This window comes from Hemitrygon akajei, chromosome 2 (assembly GCF_048418815.1).
Source record: "Hemitrygon akajei chromosome 2, sHemAka1.3, whole genome shotgun sequence".
NCBI lineage: Eukaryota > Metazoa > Chordata > Chondrichthyes > Myliobatiformes > Dasyatidae > Hemitrygon > Hemitrygon akajei.
In genome coordinates, this window is record NC_133125.1 from 72583003 (window position 1) to 72610176 (window position 27174).

Here is a 27174-nt window from a genome sequence, read left to right on the forward strand (position 1 = left end):
TCCTTCAGTTCATCCTTTACCCTAGTCACTTTGGCCACTATTACATCTGGGAGATTGTTTGTGTCTTCCCTACAGAAGTCAGATCCAAAGTACCTGTTCAACTCATCTGCCATTTCCTTGTTCCCCATAATAAATTCACCCGTTTCTGTCTTCAATGGCCCAATTTTGGTCTTAACTTTTTTTTGCTATTCACATACCTAAAGAAACTTTTACTATCCTCCTTTATATTCTTGGCTAGTTTACCTTAGTACCTCATTTTTTCTTGGTGTATTGCCTTTTTTGTTATCTTCTGTTGCTCTTTAAAAGCTTCCCAGTCCTCCGGTTTCCCACTCATCTTTGCTATGTTATACTTCTCTTTTATTTTTATACTGCCCTTTACTTCCCTCGTCAGCCACAGCCGCCCCTTACTCCCCTTAGGATCTTTCTTCCTCTTTGGAATGAACCGATCCTGCACCTTCTGCATTATTCCCAGAAATACCTGCCATTTTTGTTCCACTGTCTTCCCTGCTAGGGTATTGTTCCTTTGAACTTTGGCCAGCTCCTCCCTCATAGCTCCATAGTTCCCTTTGTTCAACTGTAATACTGACACATCCAATTTTCCCTTCTCCTTAAATTGTAAGGCAATTGGCACTGGTGAGGCCTGACTTGGAATATTGTGAGCAGTTTTGGGCCCTTTATCTAAGAAAGGATGTACTAAAACTGGACAAGGTTCAAAGGATATTCATGAAAATGATTCCAGGGTTAAATTACTTCATATGAAGAGCCTTCGATGACTCTGAGACTGTATTCACTAGTATTCAGAAGAATGAGGGGTGACCTCATTGAAACCTATCGAATGGTGAAAGGCCTTGATAGAGTGGATGTGGAGAAGATGTTTCCTATGACCAGAGGACACAGCCTCAGAATAGAGGGGCTTCCTTTTAGAATGGAAATAAGGAATTGCTTTAGCGAGGGACTGGTGAATCTGTGGAATTCATTGTCACAGGTGGCTGTGGACACTGAGTCATTGGGTATATTTAAGGCAGAGGTTGATAGATTCTTGATTGGTCGGGCATGAAGGGATATGGGGAGAAGGCAGGAGATTGGGGCTGAAAAATGGATCAATCATGATGAAATGGTGGACCAGACTTGATGGGACAAATGGTCTAATTTGGTTCCTATATCTTATGGGCTTGCGGCTTTATAATTTAGCAAACACTGTCACTTTTTTTTGTTACAAAGGCTATGTTGTTCAAACTTCCATGCAAAGCAATAGGAAACTAGCCTAAAGGGAGGATGGTCAGATGAATACAGGACACTGATGGAGACTTCATCAAGTAGTGGAAGCTGAATCATCTGCAGCTCAACACAGTAAGACTAAGCCTGCACTGATCCCTTTTAGTATTTATGGTGAGGATTTGGGGGTGGTGAGGACCTACAAATACCTGGGGTGCACCTGGATGACAGGCTTGAATGGAGCACCAACACAGAGCGTGTGTACAAGAAAGGCCAGAGTCGCCTCTACTTCCTGAGGAGACTGAGATCCTTTGGAGTATGCAGACCTCTCCTTCACCTGTTCTACCAGTTTGTTGTCACCAGTATGATCTTCTATGTGGTGGTGTGCTCATCAACATGGGTGATGCCAACAGGCTCAATGAACTAATTAGAAAAGCTGGCTCTGTTATAGGAATCAAACTGGACACACTGGAGATTGTGGTAGAACAAAGGGCCCTACAGAAAATCCTGGCAATTCCGAACAATGTTTCTCACCCTCTGTATGCCACCTTGGCTGAACAGAGGAGTACTTTTAGTGATAGACTAAGACAACTTTGCTGCTCCAAAGAGCTCGATATGAGGTCATTTTTACCCTCGGCCATTGGACTCTACAATGACCCCTCCTGTTCAACTGTTTGAGGCAACTTATTTTTTTATTCTTTCTTCCTCCTCTTGTAATATTTGTATATCTGTGCACTTGTAATGCTACTGTGACACTAATTTTCTTTGGGATCAATGAAGTATGTATCTATAGCACATCATGTACTCTTAAAATAGTGAACCTATAACCAAATAAGATAATATACAAAAGGTCCATCGTGCAATATTTTTTGTGTACCAAATGGGCATGCTGTAGCTTTAGCTTTTGTCTCACACTATTTAAAGAATGCTTTGATGATATGAAACATCAGGATTGACTACTTTTGTTTTTTTGAGAAAGGAAGAAAAGTATTCTCAGCCTTAGAAAATGAAACTATGTAGACAATGGAGTTGAGTTTGGGGAAAAGTCTTGGAAAAAGAATGATTCTATCAATTTCAAAGTAATTATGGATGATCCTCAGGATAAAGACTTGAATTGGGGGAAAGCTGATCTCAGTGACATAAGAGGACCTTATGCTACAGCACAAAAACAGGCCATTCGACCAAACTAATCTGTGCTGAACAAGTTACATCAATTTGCAACTGAACCATAGCACACCATACTCCTGCCATCCATGTATCCATCTAAACTTCTCTTGAATGTTGAAATCGAATCAACATCCACCACATCGATTCATGCTCTCATTGTTTCTGAGTGAAGTTCCCCCTCCTGTCTTCTGAATATATCAGCTTTCACCTTTAATCTCCAACGTAGTTCCAGCTCAGCACAGAACCAGGCCCTTCACCTATCTAGTTGAGCCTGAACTGTTATTCTGCCTAACCCCATCAACCTGCACCAGGACCATAGCTCTCAATATCCTTTCCATCATTGCAGCTATCCAAACATCTCTTAAATTAAGAAATCAAACATACATCCACCACTTTCAACACCCTTTGAGTAAAGAAGATCCCCCACAGGTTCCCCTTAAATATCTCTCCTTTCATCACTAACCTATGACTTCTAGTTCTAGTCTCACCATCCTCAGTGGCAAATCCTTGCTTACATTTGCCTTTCTATCCATCTACATTGGTGAGTGAAGGCAGAATTATGTGCATCTTGGAGGAGATTTGGTAAGCTGTTGTATTCCACGTTCCAGATGCCTCTGTTCTTCTGGGTGCACTGATGGGTGCCAATCAAATGGGCTGCTTTGGCATGACTGGTGTCAAGAAAGCACTCATCAAAGTCGGTGATAGGTCTTTTACCACACATACAGCGGTATGCAAAAGTTTGGGCACCCCTGGTCAAAATTTCTGTTACTGTGAATAGTTAAGTGAGTAGAAAATGAACTGATCTCCAAAAGTCAAAAATTAAAGCTGAAACATTCTTTTCAACATTTTAAGCAAGATTACTGTATTATTTTTGTTTTGTACAATTTTAGAGTGGAAAAAAAGGAAAAGTGCACCACGCAGAAGTTTGGGTTCCCCAAGAGATTTGAGCTCTCAGATAACTTTTCCCAAGGTCTCAGGCCTTAATTAGCTTGTTAGGGCTATGGCTTGTTCACTGTCATCATTAGGAAAGGCCAGGTGATCCAAATTTCAAAGTTTTATAAATACCCTGACTCCTCAAATCTTGTCCCAACAATCAGCAGCCATGGGCTTCTCTAAGCAGCTGCCCAGCTCTCTAAAAATTAAAATAAATGATGCCCACAAAGCAGGAGAAGGCTATAAGTAGATAGTAAAGCGTTTTCAGGTAGCCGTTTCCTCAGTTCGTAATATAATTAAATGGCAGTTAACAGAAACGGTGGAGGTCAAGTTGAGGTCTGGAAGACCATGAAAACTTTCCGAGAGAACTGCTCGTAGGATTGCTAGAAAGGCAAATCAAATCCCCCGTTTGACTGCAAAAGACCTTCAGGAAGATTTAGCAGACTCTGGAGTGGTGGTGCACTGTTCTACTGTGCAGCGGCACTTACACAAATATGACTTTCATGGAAGAGTCATCAGAAGAAAACCTTTCCTGTGCCCTCACCACAAAATTCAGTGCCAGAAGTTTGCAAAGGAACATCTAAACAAGCCTGATGCATTTTGGAAACAAGTCCTGTGGACTGATGAAGTTAAAATAGAACTTTTTGGCCACAGTGAGCAAAGGTACGTTTGAAGAAAAAAAGGGTGCAGAATTTCATGAAAAGAACCCCTCTCCAACTGTTAAGCACAGGGATGGATCAATCATACTTTGGGCTTGTGTTGCAGCCAGTGGCATGGGGAACATTTCACTGGTAGAGGGAAGAATGAATTCAATTAAATACCAGCAAATTCTGGAAGCAAACATCTCACTGTCTGTTAAAAAAAAAAAAAAAAAAAAAAAAGCTGAAGATGAAAAGAGGATGGCTTCTACAACAGGATAATGATCCTAAACACATCTCAAAATCCACAATGGACTACCTCAAGAGGCGCAAGCTGAAGGTTTTGCCATGGACCCCGACCTAAACATCATCGAAAATCTGTGGATAGATCTCAAAAGAGCAGTACATGCAAGATGGCCCAAGAATCTCACAGAACTAGAAGCCTTTTGCAAGGAAGAATGGGCAAAAATAACCCAAACAAGAATTGAAAGACTCTTAGCTGACTACAGAAAGCTTTTACAAGCTGTGATACTTGCCAAAGGAGGTATTACTAAGTACTGACCATGCAGGGTGCCCAAACTTTTGCTTTGGGCCCTTTTCCTTTTTTGTTATTTTGAAACTAAGAGATGGAAATAAAACAGTAATCTTGCTTAAAATATTAAAGAAATGTGTCATCTTTAACTTTATGCCTTTTGGAAATCAGGTCATCTTTTACTCGCTTAGCTATTCACAGTAACAGAAATTTTGACCAGGGGTGCCCAAACTTTTGCATGCCACTGTATCTTGTTGATGGTGGAAAGGCTACACAGTGAGTCAGGAGGGCAGTTATTGCTCCAAATTGGACTCTGGACTATCTCTACAGCCACGGTCAATGGTGACCACTAACATACTCAAGAGGAACTTGGCAATGGGAATGCTATTACTTATCTAGGGTTGGAGGTCAAGTTTTCCCTGTTTGAGATATTCAAAGCCTGGCATTTTTGTGGCAATGAACACCACTTCACCTCAGCCCATATGTGAATATGTCCAGATTTCTGATACATGGTTCACATGCTGAACCATGTGGAGCTGAATGCTGTAGAATTATTAGCAAACATTCCCACTTCTAATCACAGTTATTCAGTAAGCAACTTGTTGATGTGTCTATTGTACTGACTGGGAACTCAGTCATGCAGCAGGGAAATGGGCACTTCATTTTGTTATGGATCTGGATTTAGGAGGCATGACCAGCAAGTTCACAGACGACACAAAGACTGGCAGAGTCATGGACAGTGTGGAAGGTAGCCTTGGATTTTAGGTTGATATTGATATGTTGGAGAACTGAGCTAAGAAATGACAGAAGAGAGTTAAATGGATCCAGAAAAGTGGATTTCAGCAAGGCATTTGACAAGGTACCCCATGCAAAACTTAATGAGAAAGTAAGGAATTATGGGATCCAAGGGAGCATTGCTTTGTGAATCCAGAATTGTCTTGCCCACAGAAGGCAAAAAGTGGTTGAGACGGGTCATTTTCTGCAGGGAGGGCAGTGACCAGTGGTGTGCCTCAGGGATCTGTCCTGGGACCCCTACTTTTCATGATTTTTATAAATGACCTGGATGAGGAACTGGAGGGCTGGGTTAGTAAATCTGCCGATGACACAAAGGTTGGGGGTGTTGTGGATAGTGTGGAGGGCTGTCAGAGGTTACAACGGGACATTGATAGGATGCAAAACTGGGCTGAGAAGTGGCAGATGGAGTTCAACCCAGATAAATGTGAGGTGGTTCATTTTCATAGCTCAAATATGATGGCAAAGTATAGTATTCATGGTAGGACTCTTGGAAGTGTGGAGGATCAGAGGGATCTTGGGGCCTGAGTCCATAGGACACTCAAAGCTGCTGCACAGAATGACTGTGTGGTTAAGAAGGCATACGGTGCATTGACCTTCATCAATTGTGGGATTGAGTTTAGGAGGTGAGAGGTAATGTTGCAGCTATATAGGACCCTGGTCAGACCCTAGTTGGAGTACTGTGCTCAGTTCTGGTTGTCTCACTACAGGAAGGATGTGGAAACCACATTTTCAAGAGGAGATTTACAAGGATGTTGCCTGGAATAGACTGAGTGAACTTGGCCTTTTCTCCTTTGAGCGACGGAAGATGAGAGGTGACTTGATAGAAGTGTACAAGATAATGAGAGGCATTGATTGTGTGGATAGTCAGAGGCTTTTCCCCAGGGCTGAAATGGCTACCACGAGAGGGCATGGTTTTAAGGTGATTGGAAGTAGATACAGAGGAGATGTCAGGGTAAGTTTTTTTTATGCAGAGAGTGGTGGGTGTATGGAATGGGCTGCTGGCTGCGGTGATGGAGGCAGATGCAATAGGGTCTTTTAAGAGATTCCTGGATAGGTACATGGAGGGCTATGGGTAACCCTAGGGAATTTCTAAGGTACGGGCATGTTCCGCACAGTATTGTGGGCCAAAGTGTCTGTATTGTTCTGTAGGTTTTCTAGGTTTCTATAAATGTGAGGCAAGGCATTTTAGGAGCACTAATGAGACTAGGGCATATACATTACTGGTAGGGTTTTAGAGAGCACTGAAGAACAGACGCTCGTTGGGGTAACGTCCAGACATCCTTGAAGGTGGCAGCGCAGAAGACACCCGAGATACTGGCGTTTATTTGTTGAGACACTGAATACAGATGCAAGGAAACTATGCTGCAACTTTATAAAACTTTGGCTAAGCCTCAACCAGAACACTACATGCAGTTTTGTTCGCATTAGGAAAATTGTGATAGTGCTGAGGAGAATCACCAAGATGGTACCTGGGATCGAGTGTTTCAGTTATGAGAAGAGACTGGAAGGGCCAAGTTTGCTTTCTTTGGAGTAAAGGATGGTAAGAGAAGACTTGACTAAGGTTGATAAAATTGATGTGTTCAGATAGAGTAGACAATCTGTACTCTGCATCACCTTATGTACTTTTCCCTACACCACAGGCAGAGAAAGCAAAGGGACACAGATTTAAAATGAGGAGGAATAGATTCAGGGGATTTGAGGAGAAACTTTGTCACCCAGAGAGTAACGACTACCAGGAATGCACAACACAAAATGGCCAAGACAGAGTGCTGACCATACTTACAAAGTCAACAAATTAATACATGGATTACCTAAGCTCAGGGCAAATGCTGGATGATGCATTTGGTGTGGATGGGTGTCCACTGGCCAGTGTGTACACAGTGGGCCCAATGGTTTTCATTCCGTACATTTCTACAACTCTAAACAGAATGGGGTACTGCACTTAACCTATTCTAGTTCTTTCGAATGGCAGGTGTTTTTCTCTTCACACTTATAACTGGTTTTTGTCAAGCCACTCCTCCAGCTCGTGGCCACATCGATGGACCGTGGCAAACCCATGTCTTGGTTAGAGGGCATGTCTGGACCAGGTGGAGAACATCCTGGGTTGGGATACCACAAGGGTAAGCTGGGGTTTGTCGGGTGCCCCATCGGTGTATTGTTGGCACTGTTTTGGCATGTCAACATCTGAGCCTTTTTGCGACTGTCCAGTTTTTTCTGGTAGCTGTATTAAAGCCCAGGAGGAGTGAGGTGGGGTCATCCATCAGATCTCACAGGCTGGGGGGGGGGGAGTAAGCATGGTGGTGTGCCAGTATTGGCGCCATTCAGTGTGTTTGTCATAGAAGTTGAGGCTTTTCAAGTTGTAGAAAGGTTTTTCGGGATTTGAGTCAGGAAGTTGAAAGAGCATTTTCGATGGATTTGCAAACTGGAATGCTGTTGGGCATATTTTAGATACGCTTGTAGAATTCTGCTGAAGCTGCTCTTCTACGGATCTCTAAGGGTGCGATTCCGCTCATTGTTGGGAGCCATTGGACAGGTGTGGAGTTTAGGACTCCTGAGATATTCTTATAGAAGTATGGAGCTGTGTATTGATATTGATGTGTGAGCACTTCTCTCTCAGGTGGGTGTGCAATATTCAGCGACTGAGAAACATAGTGCTAGGCTAGATGTTTGTAGGACTAACTGGTCAGCACCCCATTTGGTTCCTACAATCTTCCTGACTATGGACATTCAGGATTTTAGTTTCTTTACAACATTTTGAAGGTGGATCTTGTATGAGAGAGTTCGACCTAGTGTGACTTCTCAGTACTTTGGGTGTGGATCGTTGGGTAGCAATTTGTCATTTCATTTGATATTAAGTTTAAGTTTGGTTAGTTGGTTGTCCAGATGAAATATGGAAGTTACTGTTGGTTGACATTCATATTTAGGTACCACTTTTAGAAGCAGTTGGATAGGGAGTTGATAAAGTTTTTTCCAATGGATTTTATATCGTTCGATTAGAAGGCTATGCCCCATTCATCAGCATATCCAAATTTAGCAGATTTGGTTTCAGGGAGATCACTGCGATACAGATTGAACATGGCTGGATTATTCTTTTAATGATGTAAATAGGAATCAAGGAAAGTCCATGAAGAGGGGGGTGAATTATAATTGCAATAAACTCTGACTGCGCCTATTCAAACTGAGGAGGAAAGAAATCACAAAACATCTGATCCTGTGCATAACAACACAGTGAGACTTACTTCTGACAGGTCTGTAAAGCTTCCTTCATTGTTCCAATGGCTGCAAGAATATCATTCTGTTCAAATGTCATGGCTGCCTGCATGGCATGCATAGTACTGTAACCTAGAGCGTGGTACATGCTGTCTTTGGACCTACATTGAAAACAAGCAAAACAACCGTCAGTGGTTGAAAACTGTTGCTCCATGGCAATCAAATTACAAGCATTTGAATTCCATTATGATTAACCTTTGTTCTAGTTTCCATTCATTTCATTGATTAAAGTTGTAGAAGCTAGATAAGTTATCAGCAATATTGGATTTATATTCCACTTTAAAAAGAGATCAACAGGTAGAGAACTAGGAATTTCATCCAAACATTGTCAATAACCATTATGATCACATTTCCCATACCTCATTTGGCTGAAATGTACCTGAATCTGCCCAGCTATTTGGGTTGAGAATTTATCCATTGGGTGAAGAAGTTTCTTCTCATTCCAGTCCTGAATAGGTGGTTTCAATGGTGAGTCCTGGTTCTAGATATCCAAGCATCTATTTCATCAAAGCCCTTAAGAATTTTGTACATTTCTGACATTTGTCTAAGCTTGAAATACTACTTTATCCCTCCTCAGGATTCAGTATATTTAGTTAACCCTTTGCTGTGCGGTTCAAGGAAGAAAGATGAAAGCTTCAGGAATACATCAATGGATTGGTGGGGGTGAGGGTAATACCAAATGTATTTCAGTGCAGTGGTGTGAGGTAACATCCAGAGAACAATAGAACATAACAGCACAAAAACAGTCCTTTTGCCCCTTCTTGGCTGTGCCAAACCATTTTTCTGCCTAGTCCCACTGACCTGTGCCTGGCCCATATCCCTCCATACACCTCTCATCCATGTACCTGTCCAGGTTTTTCTTAAATGTTAAAAGTGAGCCCGCATTTACCACTTCATCTGGCAGCTCGATCCACACTCCCACCACTCTCTGTGTGAAGAAGCCCCCTCTAATGTTCCCTTTAAACTTTTCCCCCTTCACCCTTAACCCATGTCCTCTGGTTTTCTTCTCCCCTAGCCTCAGTGGACAAAACCTACTTGCATTCACTCTATCTATACCCATCATAATTTTATATATCTCTATCAAATCTCCCCTCATTCTTCTACGCTCCAGGGAATAAAGTCCTAACCTATTCAACCTTTCTCTGTAACTCAGTTTCTCAAGTCCTGACAACATCCTTGTAAACCTTCTCTGCACTCTTTCAACCTTATTAATATCCTTCCTGTAATTTGGTGACCAAAACTGTACACAATACTCCAAATTCGGCCTCACCAATGCCTTATACAACCTCACCATTACATTCCAACTCTTATACTCAATACTTTGATTTATAAAGGCCAAAGTACCAAAAGCTCTCTTTACTACCCTATCTACCTGTAACGCAACTTTTAGGGAATTTTGTATCTGTATTCCTAGATCCCTCTGTTCTACTGCACTCCTCAGTGCCCTACCATTTATCTTGTATGTTGTACCTTGGTTTTTCCTTCCAAAGTGCAATACCTCTCACTTGTCTGTATTAAACTCCATTTGCCATTTTTCAGCCCATTTTTCCAGCTGGTCCCAATCCCACTGTAAGCTTTGAAAACCTTCCTCACTGTCCACTACACCTCCAATCTTTGTATCATCAGCAAATTTGCTGATCCAATTTACCACATTATCATCCAGATCATTGATATAGATGACAAATAACAATGGACCCAGCACTGATCCCTGTGGCACACCACTAGTCACAGGCCTCCACTCAGAGAAGCAATCCTCCACTACCACCTCTGACTACTCCCATTGAGCCAATGTTTAATCCAATTTACTACCTCACCATGTATACCAAGTGACTGAATCTTCCGAACAAACCTCCCATGCGGGACCTTGTCAAAGGCCTTACTGAAATCCATGTAGACAACATCCACTGCCTTCCCTTCATCCACTTTCCTTGTAACCTCCTTGAAAAACTCTAATAGATTTGTTAAACATGACCTACCATGCACAAAGCCTTGTTGACTCTCCCTAATAAGTCCCTGTCTATCGAAATACTTGTAGATCCTATCTCTTAGTACTCCTTCCAATAATTTACCTACTACTTACATCAACCCTACCGGCCTATAATTTCCTGGATTACATTTAGAGCCTTTTTTAAACAATGTAACAACATGAGCTATCCTCCAATCCTCCGGCATCTCACCTGTAGATACTGACATTTTAAATATATCAGCCAGGGCCCCTGCAATTTCAAAACTAGTCTCCTTCAAGGTCCAAGGGAATACCCTATCAGGTCCTGGGGATTTATCTACTCTGATTTTCCTCAAGATAGCAAGCACCTCCTCCTCTTCAATCTCTATATGTTCCATGACCTCATTGCTTGTTTGCCTTATTTCCATTGACTCCATGCCAGTTTCCTTAGTAAATACAGATGCAAAAAACCCATTTAAGATCTCCCCCATTTCTTTTGGTTTCATACATAGCCAACCACTCTGATCTTCAAGAGGACCAATTTTATCCCTTACTATCCTTTTGCTCTTAATATACCTGCAGAAGCTCTTTGGGTTATCCTTCACCTTGACTGCCAAAGCTACCTCTTTTAGTCCTCCCGATTTCTTTCTAAAGTTTTTTTTTGTTGCAATTTTTATACTCAAGTACCTTATTTGCTCCCTGTTTCCTATACATGTCATACATCTCTCTTCTTCTTTATCAGAGTTCCAATATCCCTAGAGAACCAAGGTTCCTTATCCTTATTCACTTTGCCTTTAATCTGACAGGAACATATAAGCTCTGCACTCTCAAAAATTTCTCCTTTGAAGGCCTCCCACTTACCAATGACATCCTTGCCAGAGAACAACCTGTCCCAATCCACGCTTTTTAGATCCCTTCTCATTTCTTCAAATTTGGCCTTTTTCCAGTTTAGAACCTCAACCCAAGGACCAGATCTAGCTTTATCCATGATCAAGTTGAAACTAATGGTGTGTGTTCCCCTACAAACACTTCCTTCATCCCATGAACCTCTGCATCCAGAAACGTATAAAGGAGACCTGAGGGGCAAGATTTTCCATACAGAGGGTGATGACATGGGATACAGCATCAATTCAGGTAGACATCTCACTCAGCATAGATGAGATGGGCTGAATGACTGTTTCTGTTCTGTACTGCAACACTCGAGGGCCCTAAAATCTACAGTAATGGAAGTTGCTGGAGTAACTGTTTCAGACATAACTAAATTCAAACATTGTACAGAAGAAAGGAAGTCAAGGTAGCACATTGAACCATTCATTTCCCAAGATCAATAATATAAAACCACCCTTGCAAAATTGTGATACTGTATATACCTGGGCTTCCTCTTGTGTGCCTACTATTTACTATGAAATCACCTTTTCAAAAGTACATGATTCTAATGCCCATGCTCCAACTTCAGTTTGCATTTCATTCATAACACATACTGTGGGTGCCTGCAATGAAGGACACAGCTTAAAACCTGCACAGCTACCCAACTGAAAATAATACAATTTAAATCTAAATCATTTCTTACCAAGGGCGCAACAAATCCAAGGCTTCAGAAAATTTGTTATTTAAAAATAAACTCAGAGCAGTGTTGCACTCATCCAGGGCACTCTTCAAATCCATCTGTGACGCCCTAATAAAACAAAGGTAAACAATAAACTCGCTTGTAGCACTGCTATGTTGGAATAAATGACCAAAGGCATGATAAATACTGAGCAGACAAAATCTGAAGGCAATTTAGTCTCTCGTAGCCCATACAGCACATGAACAGGGCCTTCAGCCAATGAGATTGTGCTAAACTAATTAAACTAGTAACTAAAAGCTTAACTAAATTAGTTATTTATGCCTCCAGAACTCTATATTTCTCCATTCTCTGCATATCCATGTATCTAAGAGCTTCTTAAATGGCTCTGTCATAATTGCACTGCATTCTTGGTACCCACCACTCTCCATACTTGCCCCACACATCGTTAGCCTCTCGTATCTTAAATGTATGTCCTCTGGTGTTCGGTACTGACTGTGTACTCTATTTATGCCTCTCATCATCTTATAAATACTATTGGGTCTCCTCTCAACCTTTGCTACCCAAGAGAAAAGAATTCCAGTTTCTCTAACCTCTCCTCATAGCATTCGCCCGCTAATGCGGGCAGCATCCTGGTAAACCTCTTCAACACCCTCTCCACACCCTTCCAATAATGGAGTGACCAGAATTGAATGCAATCCTCCAGATGTGGCCTACCAGCGTTTATAAAGCTACAACGTAATTTTTTGACTCTTGACTAGCACCAATCAAGCACTCCACTACATTGATGCCATCAGGGTCACCTTTGTTCAGTCTACAATGCTCCCAGTTGCATGTAATTTCAACTCCCCTTCCTATTCCACACTGACCTGCCTTCCTCTACCTTTTCTGCTGCCAGGGTGAGGCCCAACCCAGACTGAAGGAACAACACTTCATATTCCACCTGGCAAAATAATTTGTTTCTATTTTATGTAACTCCCCTGTCCAAGGGGTTGTTTAACCCCTTCACTCCTCCCTCCACTCCTCCTTCAGCCCTCCCCATTTTTGTCCACTTTCCCTCAATCCCCCCCAGCACACCTATCAACAACCTACTCCTGGTTCCATCCACCCACCCACAATACACATGCTTGACCTCCACTTGCATCTGGTTCTGATTCCAACTGCCATTCGCTTCTTCCATAATGGCTCTCATCTCACCTCCTATAATCATCAAAATCCAGCATGGTAGCCCTTTGTGTTCCTACTTATTTTCTCCAATCTTCACACTCCCTTTTCCACACCTTGCTCCATCTAACTCTCAATATTTTCCTTCCTTTTTTTTGTCTGCCTCCATCATTCATTTGCCACTGTCTCCCAACACTTGCATCTGACATCTGTTCTGTCTACCAGCCTCCTCAGAAGCCTTTCTCACCACCCCCCCCCCCCTTCCAACTCACATTTCCACTCAGTCCTGATGCAAGGATTTAATATGAAGTATTGAGAATTCCTTTCCCTCCATAGATTCTGATCAACCCTCAAACGTCCCTCAAATGTTTGTTGCTGCTATATGCATCATGTATTTTCCAGTCATTAACCAAATGCAAATCTCAGTGATAGTCAAACCTATTAAAACTGTATAGTTCTTTCTCACTCACTCTACTCTCAGCCCGTGTTGTAATGCAATTAAACCAAACCCACTGAAAACAACTTAGCATTGGCATTCCTTTTGCTGCTGGAGGTGAAGTTGGGCAAGTTTGGGGTCACTACTCGGAGGTGGGGGTAGGGTATTGATCAACCAGCCCATTCATTGTTTAGCAGCTTACTTTTTTACTGCCTTAATTAAGGAAGCCACTTCACCCAACACGTCTATGCCAGGTGGAAAAAGAGCTCCCCAGCCTAATCCTACCTACTAGCCACCTGAAAGCACTTCAGGTGTACAGTGTGGTTCAGTAGACTCTTGCAGCTGCAGAGATCCACATTCATTTCTGCATCCCAGAGCTGTCTGTGTGGGTCTGCATCTCATGAATACATGGGTTTTTATTTATGTCAACAATATGCAGATTGGTAGGTTATTTGGCCACTATAAATTGCCTTTTAATATGTAGATGAATGGTAGAATCTGAATGAAGTTAAACAGACTGGAGTGGGGCAGTGAATAAAACGTAGATTAGGATTAGAGTAAAAATCCGTGCTTAATGTTCAGCATGGTCTTGGAGGACCAAAGGATCTTTTCCATGTTGTCTGTATTGCTCCTTCATTGTACAGAGGTAGAAAGCTGAAAAACCAGGACCTCCAGGATAGTAATCTCTGAATTTCTGCCTGTGCCAGGTGCCAGTGAGGGTAAAAATAGAATGATTTTGCAGGTGAATGTGTGGCTGAGGAACTGATGCAGTGACCTATAAATGGTTTCAATGGTGAAAGGCCTTTATAGAATGGATGTGAAGAGGATGTTTCCTATGGTGAGAGAGTCTAAGACCAGAGGACATAGCCTCAGAACAGAGGGGTGTCCTTTCAGAATGGAAATGAGGAGGAATTTATTTTGCCAGAGAGTGGTGAATCTGTGGAATTTGTTATCACAAGTGGCTGTGGATGCCAAGTCTTTATGTATATATAAGGCAGAGGTTGACTAACACTTGATTGGTCAGGGCATGAAGGAATACGGGGAGAAGGCAGGAGACTGGGGCTGAGAAGGAAAATGGATCAACCATAATGAAATGGCATAGCCGACTCAGAGGTTCAAAGGTTCATTTGTTATTAAGGTATACAATTCTGAAGTTCTTTTTCTCCAGATAGCCATGAAACCAAGAAAGAAAAAACCTGTAGCACAATTGTCAACCCCCAAATCCCTCTTCCTTGTACAAAAAACAAGAAAGATCGGGCGAAAAGCACAATATTAAAAAAACTATAAAACTTTTTTAAAGTTTATAGTCCAAGTCCATTTCTAAAACACAGAAAACTTGAGTAACATTCTCCAGACACAGCAGCAGGCCTTTCCCTCTCTGTAGCAGAGCGATCCCACCAGTGAACAAAGGGCAGTCTCCCCTCTCTATAGCAGAGCAACCCCACCAGTAATTAAAAGGCAGGCAGCCGGCACCCATCTTCTGCAGTTGCCTTGATATTTCAAACTCCCTTGTGCTCTAATTGGGCAATAATTGAAGCTTTAATTGGCAAAATGAAGTTGAACATCGTCTTGCAGCCTTCTCGCCACGAAGTTCAAGCATAGTGCTTCTGCCTCTTAAAATCCTCTTGGAAGCTGGAATACCCAGATGATCTCCAAACTGCAAACCATGGGCTCCAACAGTTCCAGACTCACATTCAAGATGGAAAACAAATGTAAAAGACATAAAAGGAGTGAAATATATGGTTTCACGATCTAGCCAGACTGAAGGACTGTTGTACGCAAGCATCGACTTGACTGGAAGTAACTCGATGGGCCAAATGGCCTAATTCTGCTCCTGTATTTTATGGCCTTATGGTACTTCGACTTGACTGGAAGTAACTCGATGGGCCAAATGGCCTAATACTGCTCCTGTATTTTATGGCCTTATGGTACTTACACTAAAAACTTAAGACTGGTACCTGTTTATGATGAGAAGCTAAACAAAGAATATTAATTGAATTTTATCTTATTCAAAAACAACCCTTATTAGGAATGGTTAAAGAACATCATGAGGAATATTTTTAGAGAAGATACCTGAAGCTATCTATATTGGGTAGAGGTTAAGGTCTTCATTTGAGTTCAGAACTTCGCAGTCAGGAAACCAAAGCCATCACAGGGCCATGGGGCAATTGGAGCAGTGTAGGGTTACTGCTGGGGTCATGGTACAACTGCAAACTGGAGGATATATAACATGTTCAGGGAATTAGGAGGTATGTGCTAGAACAGGAAAATACTGCTGTAGGTAAAAGTTATCCACGAGTGTCATGAGGATTGGGTCAATGAGAAGTCCACAAGAGAAGGTTGTACAATAAAGGTTCTGAAACACAAAAGGAAAATATACAGTAAGTCAGAAATTGTCACCACAAAATTAAAAAAAAAAGGACAAGATTAGCATTGCTCTAGGGTAAAGAATCTGCTGGCACAGTGTGGGGAGGAGACATAAAACAGGAGCTGGTATTACATTATGTAAAGGAAAAGGATATCCTTGAACACTCTTCAATGAGATCATATGGTAGAAATAAAGAATATAAAAAAGAGATTATACCATAGGACTCCCACAGGGAAATAAGGGAGCAAATCAGAGAGGTGTAACTGTAATGGCATTGGATTTGCTGTTCTAAACTCAAATGAAGACCTTATGTCCTATTGGATATAAGTAGCCATGAGTACTATCACTACAAGAAGGTTATACTGGATCTGCCAAATCTTCCCTGTTTATTCTCCACAATGTGTTTAACAGCAAGGATCCTCTATTTGCGTGGTAGATTCCCCCTCCCTACCAAGCAGAAGATAACATTCCAGTTATCAAAGTAGTTTCAGTGATTCAGGAACAACATCCTTAAAACACATTTAAAACCCAAGAGGATTTCTATCTTATAAAAGACTTCCAAAACACAAAGAATTTCCAATACACAGGTAGAACTCCCGTAAGCTGAAAAGACATACCCACAATGCAGACAAGCCAGTTGTCTGTCACAGAAATCAAGAGCAGAGGATTGGATTCTAGTTCGCCCATTGTTTCTTTCATGCTCCTTGATGCTCTTTACCCTATTCCTAATAAGCCTTTCCTTACTTACACAGTTTCTTTGCCACTTGGATGATTTAACACACGAGATAGTCTTTTAGATACCTTTAACACAAACTGTCTAAAAGCTTCTTGGAGACACAGATCCCAAATACCCACAATTAATGCTATGAAGCTGACTCCATGAGTACATATATTTTCCTACTTATTAATAGATCAGTTATTTGATATGCTAAGTGATATCCAACTGATCTGCAAGCTTTCTTGAACTGAACAACTTGGCCAGCATTGGTTGTTTTGAAACAAGCCAAATTCAATAACCCAATTTCTTATACAGCACCTCTTCAGCAGTTAGACAGATGATGTGGGCTAGCAGACTGTTCTATAAATAGTGCTCTTTTGCAAAGCTGCATTTTTTCAATGTCAAGCTGATTACTTTCATTAAGAACTGAAGACTTGCTCTACTTTACAATCAGAAGCTAAACAAAGAATATAGTTGGAAGTTTAATTTGCAACTGTTTGATCTTTACAGCTGCTGTATTTAGGAAACTAAGCTTGGCAAAAATACAAGAGGCCTCCTGGCCCAAGAAGTGAATATTTATCACACCCCACTCTTGCTAAGCGAAGATTTCTAACCCAGCCTCTTCCTACCGATATCAATTGCAAGATCAGCCTCCTGCTGAGACTCCTCAGAGTATCACTCCACCAACTATTCCAGTAGGTTACCAGTGCTAGAAAAGTTCTCTTCAGTCTAATTCTCAAAGAACTCAGGAGTACTTCCCAAAGTAGGTGTTTCTGTGTAATTTGTCTCTTCAGAGTATTCACTTCCTCAATCTCAGCTGCATACATTTACCAAAACTCAAACGAATGTAACCATTATAATTGTACTTAAATATGCCACGACACATAAATGTCCATATTAATCCATATTTAAGATCTTCTTCCTCATTAGCAGTGCTTGCTGTTTCCTTCGTGCAAGTTTGGTTCACTGCCTTTGTCATCATTAGTTTGGGTCAGCCGGCAATGTCTTTCAATGAGCTGAGGGTAATTTATTTCTTTCACAGGGGGTTCACATTGTTTTCAATACAGTGCACAAATTTACTTGGGTTTTCTGAAAACAAGTTACTGATGGTGTTCTGCTGTCTTCTTTTGCCTAGGATTAGTAATCTCACACTTTATAGAAAATTATATCCATGGTTTCACAATATAATAACATATACAGAAAATAAAACATTCATAAAAGTAACCTGCCCCTATATGTGTAATGAGGTTCCTGCTTTCCTGTTGAAAATTCTGTCTGTATTATTAATTCTAAACTCCCAGTAAAAAGAGAATGTCAAATCATTGGATTGGTTATTTCCCTCACATGGAGTGAACATCAATTTATATGCTGTAACTTAGCATTCCAATACCAACCATAATCTCTGCACAAGTTTCTTCCCATTTTGGATATAATTGTTCAGTTCTTTCCCTCTTTACCTTGTTGAGGATTGGGGCTGACTGAGAAGACATAACACATTTGCCAACTTCTATGTTTCCCCAGAAAACTGTAACTAAGCAAGGTTTATCCAATCTGTTCTGTCAAAGCATGGGACTTTATCAACCCAATATACAAACTTTTTTTGTTGCATTAAGTATAACACAAATAGCAGTATTGGTAGGCTTGTTGTGCCTACTAGTTGCATTGCAGAAGTAGTTTATACCCAAACAGCAAGTGAAACAGTCAAACAGTTCTACCTTGTGACAATATAACATCTTATAAAGTTCAATGGCCCTTCCAGAGAAATCACAGCTTAATAGGTATAAGGTTATCAGGAGTATAGCATTCCTCATGGGTAGTCATCTTTCTCCAGCTAGTAAGTCTTTTACCATTGTGTAATATAACACACAAATAAAGTAAAACATATTAGTTTTAAAAGGTAGAGGTATAAACCATAAGAGCCTCGATCAACATGTATGCAGGCGGGAGCTGCCAGCATGTAGGAATATGGAGCTTTGGAGTGCGAAGACAGTTGCAATCTCTCTGCACGAAGTCATGGAGCCTGAGCACATATATCCCATACAAAGGTCAATTATCAGAAGTATATAGATTAGGTTTCTGATACGGTGGTTGCCTTGGGTTGCCAGAAATAGTCCTATATAAACAATTTCCACACCTGCATTCATGCAGTTGGCTTTGTCTGCCTTAATAGGATGTGGCCTTGTGGCTACTCCTTTATTGTTTGCCAGACATTCTTTACTATTTGCAATGAATCTCTTATAATCGGTCAATATACAAGGCTCCATGACTAATATTGCAGCAGCGTCATCTCAGCATTTTATCCAAATCCATGGTGGGTTTTTGAATCAGTGCTTCCCAATTGTGGACGGGAGATATTTGCTTCTTTTAGCATGGCATACCCAAATCTTACTTTCACCAGTTCATATCTGTTGGAAATCCTTTGGAATTGAGTTTAGGTATATTTAGGAGAATTTTTACAACATCATCCTGTTTTTTTTTTTATTTGTTACTTTGCTACTAAGAAACCCTGACCTTCCTTACTGCCGTAATGTCCGTCCTAACCATTTGTTTTGCTTGTTTATTACCTAGTTTATTACCATAGTGGCCTACAGTATGTTCCAGGATGTGTAACACCTGTACCAATGGTCTATTCAACAACAATTCATAAATATTCTTCCACGTGGACAAATGTAGAAGCAGTTTACCTCAGTGTGTTCTCATCTGGTAGTTGAGTGGATGGGAAGATCTCTTTCCTAACACAATTAGAGTCAGTGCACATCGAGAATGGTTCTGTAATATTTACTTATTTTAGACATAATTCTAGGGCTTTAGCCTCTGTAAATTGAGCTGTATGGTGTGTTTGCAACTCATGTAGATCAAATTCCATTTCCAAAAAAAAAGAAATCCCTTTACTAATCAAGAGCATGGATTATAATTCATGTTATATTGCTGATCCAGAACAGTACCACATTGAGAATAGTGCTCTCAGGGCGCGGTGCTGCATTGAGTCATGGAGAAGATAGTTCTGCATCTTCATTGACAGGTAAGGATTGTAAGTCCCAGCTCTCAGGAACATATTTCCACTTTAAAGTGGCTTCTTGTAAAATTGTTTGCCCTTCCTCATATCTGGTAGCTCTCCACTCACTTGTTGGTAATTTGCCATTATTTTTCAAAGCCGTAAACTATATTGACTGTATATTGACTGGTTGCATCACAGCTTGGTATGGAAACACCAATGGCCTTGAATGGAACAGCCTACAAAAAGTAGTGGATATGGCCCAGTCCATCAGAGGTAAAGCCCTGCCCACCATTGAGCACATTTACAAGGAGCACTGTTGCAGGAAAACAGCATCCATCGTCAAGGGCCCACCACCCAGATCATGCTTTCTTCTCACCACTGTCATCAAGATGAAAGTACAAGAGCCTCAGGATCCACGTCACCAGGCTCTTGAACCAATGGGGATAATTTCACTCGCCCCGTCACTGAACTGTTCTCACAACCTATGGACTCACTTTCAAGAAATCTTCATCTCATGTTCTCGATAATTATTGCCTATTTATTATCATTATAATTTTTTTCTTTTGCATTTGTACAGTTTGTTATCTTTTACACATTGGTAAAAGATAACTCAAGTAAGAGTTATCCGTGTTGGGTACGGTCTTTCATTGATTCTGCTATGATTCTTGGATTTACTGAGCATGCCCACAAGAAAACAAATTTCAGAATGATAATTGAGAAATAGGTATGTACATATATACACACACAGACTTTGGTATTGAATTAACTTTGAACTCTGTTTGCATGACAATTGGTTTATCCCCTTGCAATAGCCTTACTGTAGTAAGTATATGGAATACCACAGAAAGACATTGTTGTAAGGCAGTAAAGTTCTGTTCTGTTGGGGGTGAAGTTATATGAGGCGTAGTGTATGGAGGCTTGTGTTTCTTCTCCCTCATTATAACAAATGGCTACAGTGATTATTGGAAAAACACAAATTTGCAGAACAAGAGAATTTGTTCGGTCTGTTGTATGACAGTCTAGCGTTTGCTGAACTGCATTTATCAATACCTTTAGTGCCTCATAATCTTCTTGGGTAAAAGCAAAAGGATGATCATTTTTCAGTGTATATCAGTCATATAATGTTTTGACAATTGAGCATAACCAGGTATGAAGACTCAATAGACTAGGGTTTAATGTAGGGCTTGTAGGGTCTTTGGATATCTTACTCAAGTGACTTTTTATCTAAATTCAGCGGTTAAATCACATCACTGATTGGCAATTGTTATACCTAGGAAATTTACTTCTGTACGACAGAGTTAAGATTTTTAAATGTTAATTACATCGCCTTTGTCTGTCAACCTTTCAATAACAACCTCAAAGGGTGTGTGAAATGCTTCTGCAAAGTGTCAGCTAGTCAGAATATGTCATCAATATATGCACAAATGTCTGGTATTAGTTTGAATAGTGGTGCACTACTCTGAAAACCTTGTAGGAGTCTGATCCACTGAGATTGTGAACCATCGGGTGCTGTAAAGACTGCATAATGTTCGTCATTTTCAAAAACTGGGTGTGACCAAAAGAAACTGCCCAGACCTCTGCAAGATTTTCACTTTTCTGAGTCATCTTTGCAGCATTTGTTATAATGACTGTTGCTGAGCCGAATTATGTGTTGTGTGTTTTTCAGGACATTGTAATTGATGCTCATTTGCCATCGTCTATCAGGTTTTGCTTGTTTATACAGGAAATCTACAGTTTCCTGTAGCAGTTGCTTTCCTCTGAGGTTGGGAAAATGCAACTGTTTCTGGCGTGTGGCGCTATTGGGTTTGCTGACCATGAAGATCGAAACTCAAATAAAGACCTTAAGCCCTATTGGATACAAGTAGCCACGAGTACCCTCACGAAAAGGAGATTATACTGTAACTACCCAATCTTCAAAGGCCAATTCACTTCCTGTTTATTCTTCATGGTGAGTTTAGCTACCATTATCCACTATTTGATTACACAAATGATAGAGAGTTGGTTCTCCACCCCCCCCCCACACCTAGTAGAAGATACTTCCAGTGAACAGTGATGTATGTTTAAATTCAAACATTCTTAAAACACATTTAAAACTCGCAGAGGATTTCTATCTCATAAAAGACATTTAAGTTACAAACCACTTCTAAAACACAGCTGATTTCCAAAACACAGGTACAATACCAATAAGCTAAAAAGACAAGCCCACATTGCAGAAATTGAAGGGCAGAGCAATGGACTCTCATTCACCCATTGTTTCTTTAAAGCTTCTTAATGCTCTTTAGCCCATTCCTGTGTACAGCTACTAACGTTTATACAGTTTCTTTGCCACTGGGGTGACTTCACATACGTGTGATATTCTTATAGGTATCTTTTAACAAAAGCAGTCTGAAAGGTTCTTGAAGACAGGTACCCACAATTAATGCTGTGAAGCTGACTGCATGAGTACATAAACATTCCACTTATTTACAGATCAGTTATTTGATATGCTAAGTGATAATCTGACTGGTCTGCAAACTTCCTTGAACTAAACAACTTAGCCAGCAATGTTTGTTTTGAAGGAAACAATATTAAATAATCCATTGTTTCATACTACATCTCTTCAGCAGTTAGACAAGTGCTGTAAACTAACAGTCTGTTCTATAGACACCGTTTGTTTGTAAAATTGCATTTTTTCAACTTTATGCTGATTGCTGCATTCTATTTACATTAAGAACTGAAGATTAGCTTCTGATTGTAAACGAGCAGCAAACAAAAATATCATTGGAAGTTTAATTTACAACTTGTTTGATCTTTACAAGTGGCAGCCAATGTGTTTAGAAAGCTAAGCTTGACAAAAATACAAGAGACCTCCTGGCTCAGGAAGTGACTATCCGTCAGGTAATAGCAATAGTGTTATAGTAGGAGGGCATTTCAAATCCCCAGCATAGATCAGCTTAGTGCTTAAGGACTGGATGAGGAGGATTTTTTAAAGTGCATTCATCAAGAGCTTCTTGTACCACAATGTTATCATCCTATTGGGAATGGGCTAGTGCTAGACTCAATCCTAGGAAATAAAGCCAGGCAAATGGATGAATTATCAATGGTTATGCATTCAAGTTAAGATGACAGTAACTCTTTAATTTCAAGATAATTATAGAAAGGGATCACCCAGAAATTAAGGTTCAGAACTGGGGGCAAGACTGATTTCAACATTAGTCAGGTCACAGAAAACATGGAGAAGGTGTTTGAAAGAAAATTTACAACCAATAAATGGGAGTCTTTTAGATGTGAAATCATAATGCTTCATGTTCCCATAGGGTAAAAGGCAAGTCCAGAGAACCCTGAATGTCAAGGGACATTGGGAGTTTGATTATGGGAAAAAAGGAGGAAGACAATGAATGGTATTGTTACGTACCCCGTAACTGGGTGTCTTACCAGCAAAGATAGAAGTGTCAGCTGGGGTCTGGTGATACTATTTTCAACAGTATTTATTAGTAAAAATATACAAAAATAATATCAATGCAAGTATACAGATAATATACGTCAGCAATACTAAACCTAAAAGTGCGGGTATAATAATAATCAATAAGAAACAAGCTCTATCGTTGTCTAGGGGCATAATGAGTTGTCAGATGGAAATATAAAGTTCAGTTCATGCAGGCTGCGGTAGTTGTTGGTCACTGTGTTTCAATTGTTGGAGAGAGAGAGAGAAAACGTATAAACAGTAACAGCTATTATCTTGCCAACCTTCCTTAAAGATCTTGATCCGTCGGTGCGTTGTTGTTGTGGCCATTCATGTATGACCTCTCCGTCCTTTAGCTAGACCGTTCTTCCGTGGTGGACTCGTCACCCAGGCAAGGGTGGACACACACACAAGCCCCCACCGGTCTCACTACAAAACACTGTGAGTTAAAATTTACCAACCCTTCGTTCGGTCTCCGATCTCCCACCCTGACTCGTGGGGGTTCTGATGCTCACTAGCGTTTCTCCTGGTGCGTCTCAGGGGTGTTACCCCCAGACCTCACTTTTATCCCCACTCACGAGATCTCAGGTGTCAATCAGGTTGGGATGATATAACCCATCAAACCAGCCCACTCTGGTTGCCCCCGAGGGGTTTCAATGAATAGAACAGTACCAAGTAAACAATCCTTCTCCACAAGACAATAGCAGTAAATCAATGGCTTTTGTCAGTAGGAGACGTTCCATCTTAGCTGTGTCTCTCTCTCATTCTCTTTCATGAGCTGTTATCAATAACAACTGCCCTGGCAGCTTTCCTTTGTCTCTCTTACTTCCTTGATAACAGCATCGAAATAGTAGCGATCTGCGCTTCTCCAAAAGGGGGGGGGCATGGGCGATTTTGCACCCTTCTGCCCATCAGAGTTGTTCATCCTTCGTAACAGTATCGAATACAGAAGCAGGACCTGCGGCATTATAGAGAATTTAGGGGCATGTGAAAGAAAGAAAGAAATTAAGAGTTCTGTAAGTACATGAAAAGCATGAGAACCAGGGGAAGACTTGTGGGTGCGAGGGACAATTTGCACATGGAGGTCTTATGAGAATACTTCTACGTATATTTGCCAAGGAGAAAGACGGTATAGCTGAAGATTTTCTGTAAGATGATGGTCATATTCTATTATCAGTAATAAACCTCATTATACTTCACAGTATTCTGTAACTTTCAAACCAGCAGCAAAGGATTTGTGCATGAAATTAAGCTGGATTGGCCTTATTCAATCAGTGCAGACAGGGTATGTTTCTAAAAGACTATGATCTGACATTTGTGATCTTCACGAGTCTGTGGTAAAGGGACTATGCAAATAAAAGATGCTGCTTTATTTCATAAGGTTCCAATTACTGCCAAAACCCTTACTACAGAAACTAAAGAAACTTCATTCAAAATTAACTGTCTTGAAGCTGAAAGAAGCAAAGGCAGAAGCACTAGACCAGCAGATAGATTAAACGTCTAGGAGTTTAGTTCTGTTAGAAAAAAATATTCCCATTTAAATACAGGAAAAATTATGAGGGCAAAAATATTCAATGTTAAGATAATGCTGATCTTAACCACTGTTTTATTCAAACTCTAATTTGGCAGACTGCTCACAACACAATTTCCGCTACATAAAATGAAACTGCGTGTTCCCTTGAATACGCAACAAGATTTTAATTTAATGGAAGACACAACAGGAATTTTAAGTTGTCCTTCAATCATTATTCCATGTGAAGTTGTCTTAAGAAGAACAAAGTTCTAAAATTACTTCTGCCAACCAGACTGAATATGCAGTGAAGACCTTAGGTCAGATCATTTTCACTACATGGCATTACACTTTGCACATGCTTGTATCTTGAAAAGTGGAACTTCAGCAAAGTTCTGTTGGCTCTATCTTTCCTGTCTATCTGTCTGAGCTCATGGGAAGAAATTAGCAGGGTGCCAGAGGAAAAGATTGAGGAACGTGATAAAAGTCTTTTTGCAACGACTGAATCCTTAGCCTATGCTTAAACTAGAGGAAAAGGATCCAGGACATACCTGAAGACAAGAGTCACCTCAGGGGCACATTGAATAAATGACATAATATTTCCAAATTACTCAGCCACCTCCCATCCACCGCATGTGGCAAAATCTATGGATCTAATTTTGCCTCGCCAATCACCTCAAACCCCAAGGAACAGAAGTGGAAGTGTCATCCTCGTTTTAGAGATGAAAATCCTCTTTTACTTGACTCGAGGACCTGAGTTATAGGGAAAGCTTGAATAGGTTAGGACTTATTTCCTGGAACATAGAAGACTGAGTGGAGATTTGATAGAGCTATACAAAATTATAAATGATAAGGATAGGATAAATGCAAGCAAATTTTTTTCCACTGAGGTTGGGTGAGACTATAATCAGAGCTTATAGGTTAAGGGTGAAAGGTGAAATGTTTAAGGAGAACATTCACTCAGAGGGTGGTGAAAGTGTGGATGCAGAGTCAATTTCAACATTTGAGAGAAGTTTGGATAGGTACATGGATGGGAAGGGTATGGAGGACTGTGGTCTGGGTGAAGGTCGATGAGAATTGGTAGGTTAATGGTTCAACATGAGCTAGATAGGCCAAAGGGCCTTTTCTGTGGCCTGTTTCTGTGCTGTAGTGTTCTACAGCTCTATGATTACAAGGACTATATGATAAAAAGAAAACCTTGGGCAAAGACCATAAGACACAAGACAATTTCATGATAAACTCTCGGTGATGTTTTGATGTGGCAGTTTTGTTGAACTCATGTTCCCCAACCTTAAACACTTAATGATTAAATGCCATCTGTTCCATTTACTTAGGTAATTCTCATCCATGAGTCTTGGAGTTTACATCCCAGCAGCAGCCAACATAATCAAGTACTTGAGATTCTACATGATGCCATCTCCAAACACGAAACAAGTTATCCTCATGCATTCCAAATCATAGTCAGGGACTTCGGCCAGACTTGTTTGAAGAAAGTCCTGTTCAATTACCATCAGCGTAAAATCTGTAGCACCAGGGGTCCCAACACACTAGCCCACTGTTATACTAAGTTAAGGAAGGCCAACGGTTCCCTGCCCAGATCACATTTTGGTAAATCTGATCACTTGGCTGTCCTTCTCCTCCCTGCATACAGGCAGAGGCTTAAGAGCAAGGCTCCAGAGATTAGGAAAATTAGAGATGGCCATGGGAGGCACAGGAACGGCTTTGGGATTGCCTTGAGTCCATAAACTTGGTTCTGTTCAAGGACCTGTCTGCAAATCATGGTTATCATGGACTGTATAAAAAAAGTTGTAGACAAAATCATTCAGAATTTTCCCCAATCAGAAGCCTGGGATGAACCATGAGATCCACAATCTGCTGTGGCCCAGAGGCATTCAAGTCTGGTGACCAAGAGGTCCAGTTACGATCTCCAGAAAGCCATCACAGGGGTGAAGTGGCAATTCCCAACTGAACTTGAATCAACAAAGGATGCTCTACAGTTGAGGTAAGGCTTGAATACCATCATCTCCTATAAAGTAAAATCAAGTGATGTAGGTGACACAGGGCTTTGCTTCCAGATGAATTCAAAAACTTCTATGCCCACTTTGATCATCAAAACGTAGAGGAGCCATCACAAACTCCCACAACTCCCAATGATTCAGTGATTTCAGTTTCTGAGACCCATGTACGAGCACTCTTCAAGAGGGTGAACCCATGAAAAGCATTCAGCCCAGACAGGGTACCAACAGGGCATGGGAGCTGTGCTTAGCCACAGAGTCACAAGTGTAAAATGAGTAGATCAGGGGGCTAAGCTCACAACCTTGTGGTATACCTGTGCTGATGGAAATTGTGGAGAAAATGTTGCCAATCCAAACTGACTGGGGTCTGCAAGTCACTTTCAGGAGCGGGCAGCGGAGCGGGAGTAAGGAGTGCTCGTGATCGACAGACGACTGGAGATCGGAGGATCAGCCGTTGTAGGTAG

At 40.9% G+C, this 27174-nt stretch overlaps 1 protein-coding gene across 4 annotated transcripts in view; it reads right to left on the reverse strand.

Moving 5' to 3' along the window:
* Positions 1–27174, reverse strand: part of ttc39b (tetratricopeptide repeat domain 39B) — a 288093-nt gene that overhangs the window by 208201 nt on the left and 52718 nt on the right. For 3 of the 4 annotated variants that reach the window (XM_073024732.1, XM_073024722.1, XM_073024741.1), the window contains 2 exons: positions 12066–12170; positions 8520–8651 (listed from right to left, as the gene is read on the reverse strand). In XM_073024732.1, the coding sequence (XP_072880833.1) occupies positions 8520–8651; positions 12066–12170 (237 nt within the window). Of the gene's footprint in view, positions 1–8519; positions 8652–12065; positions 12171–15732; positions 16016–27174 lie in introns of all 4 variants that reach the window. The other variant, XM_073024749.1, reaches the window with a different exon arrangement.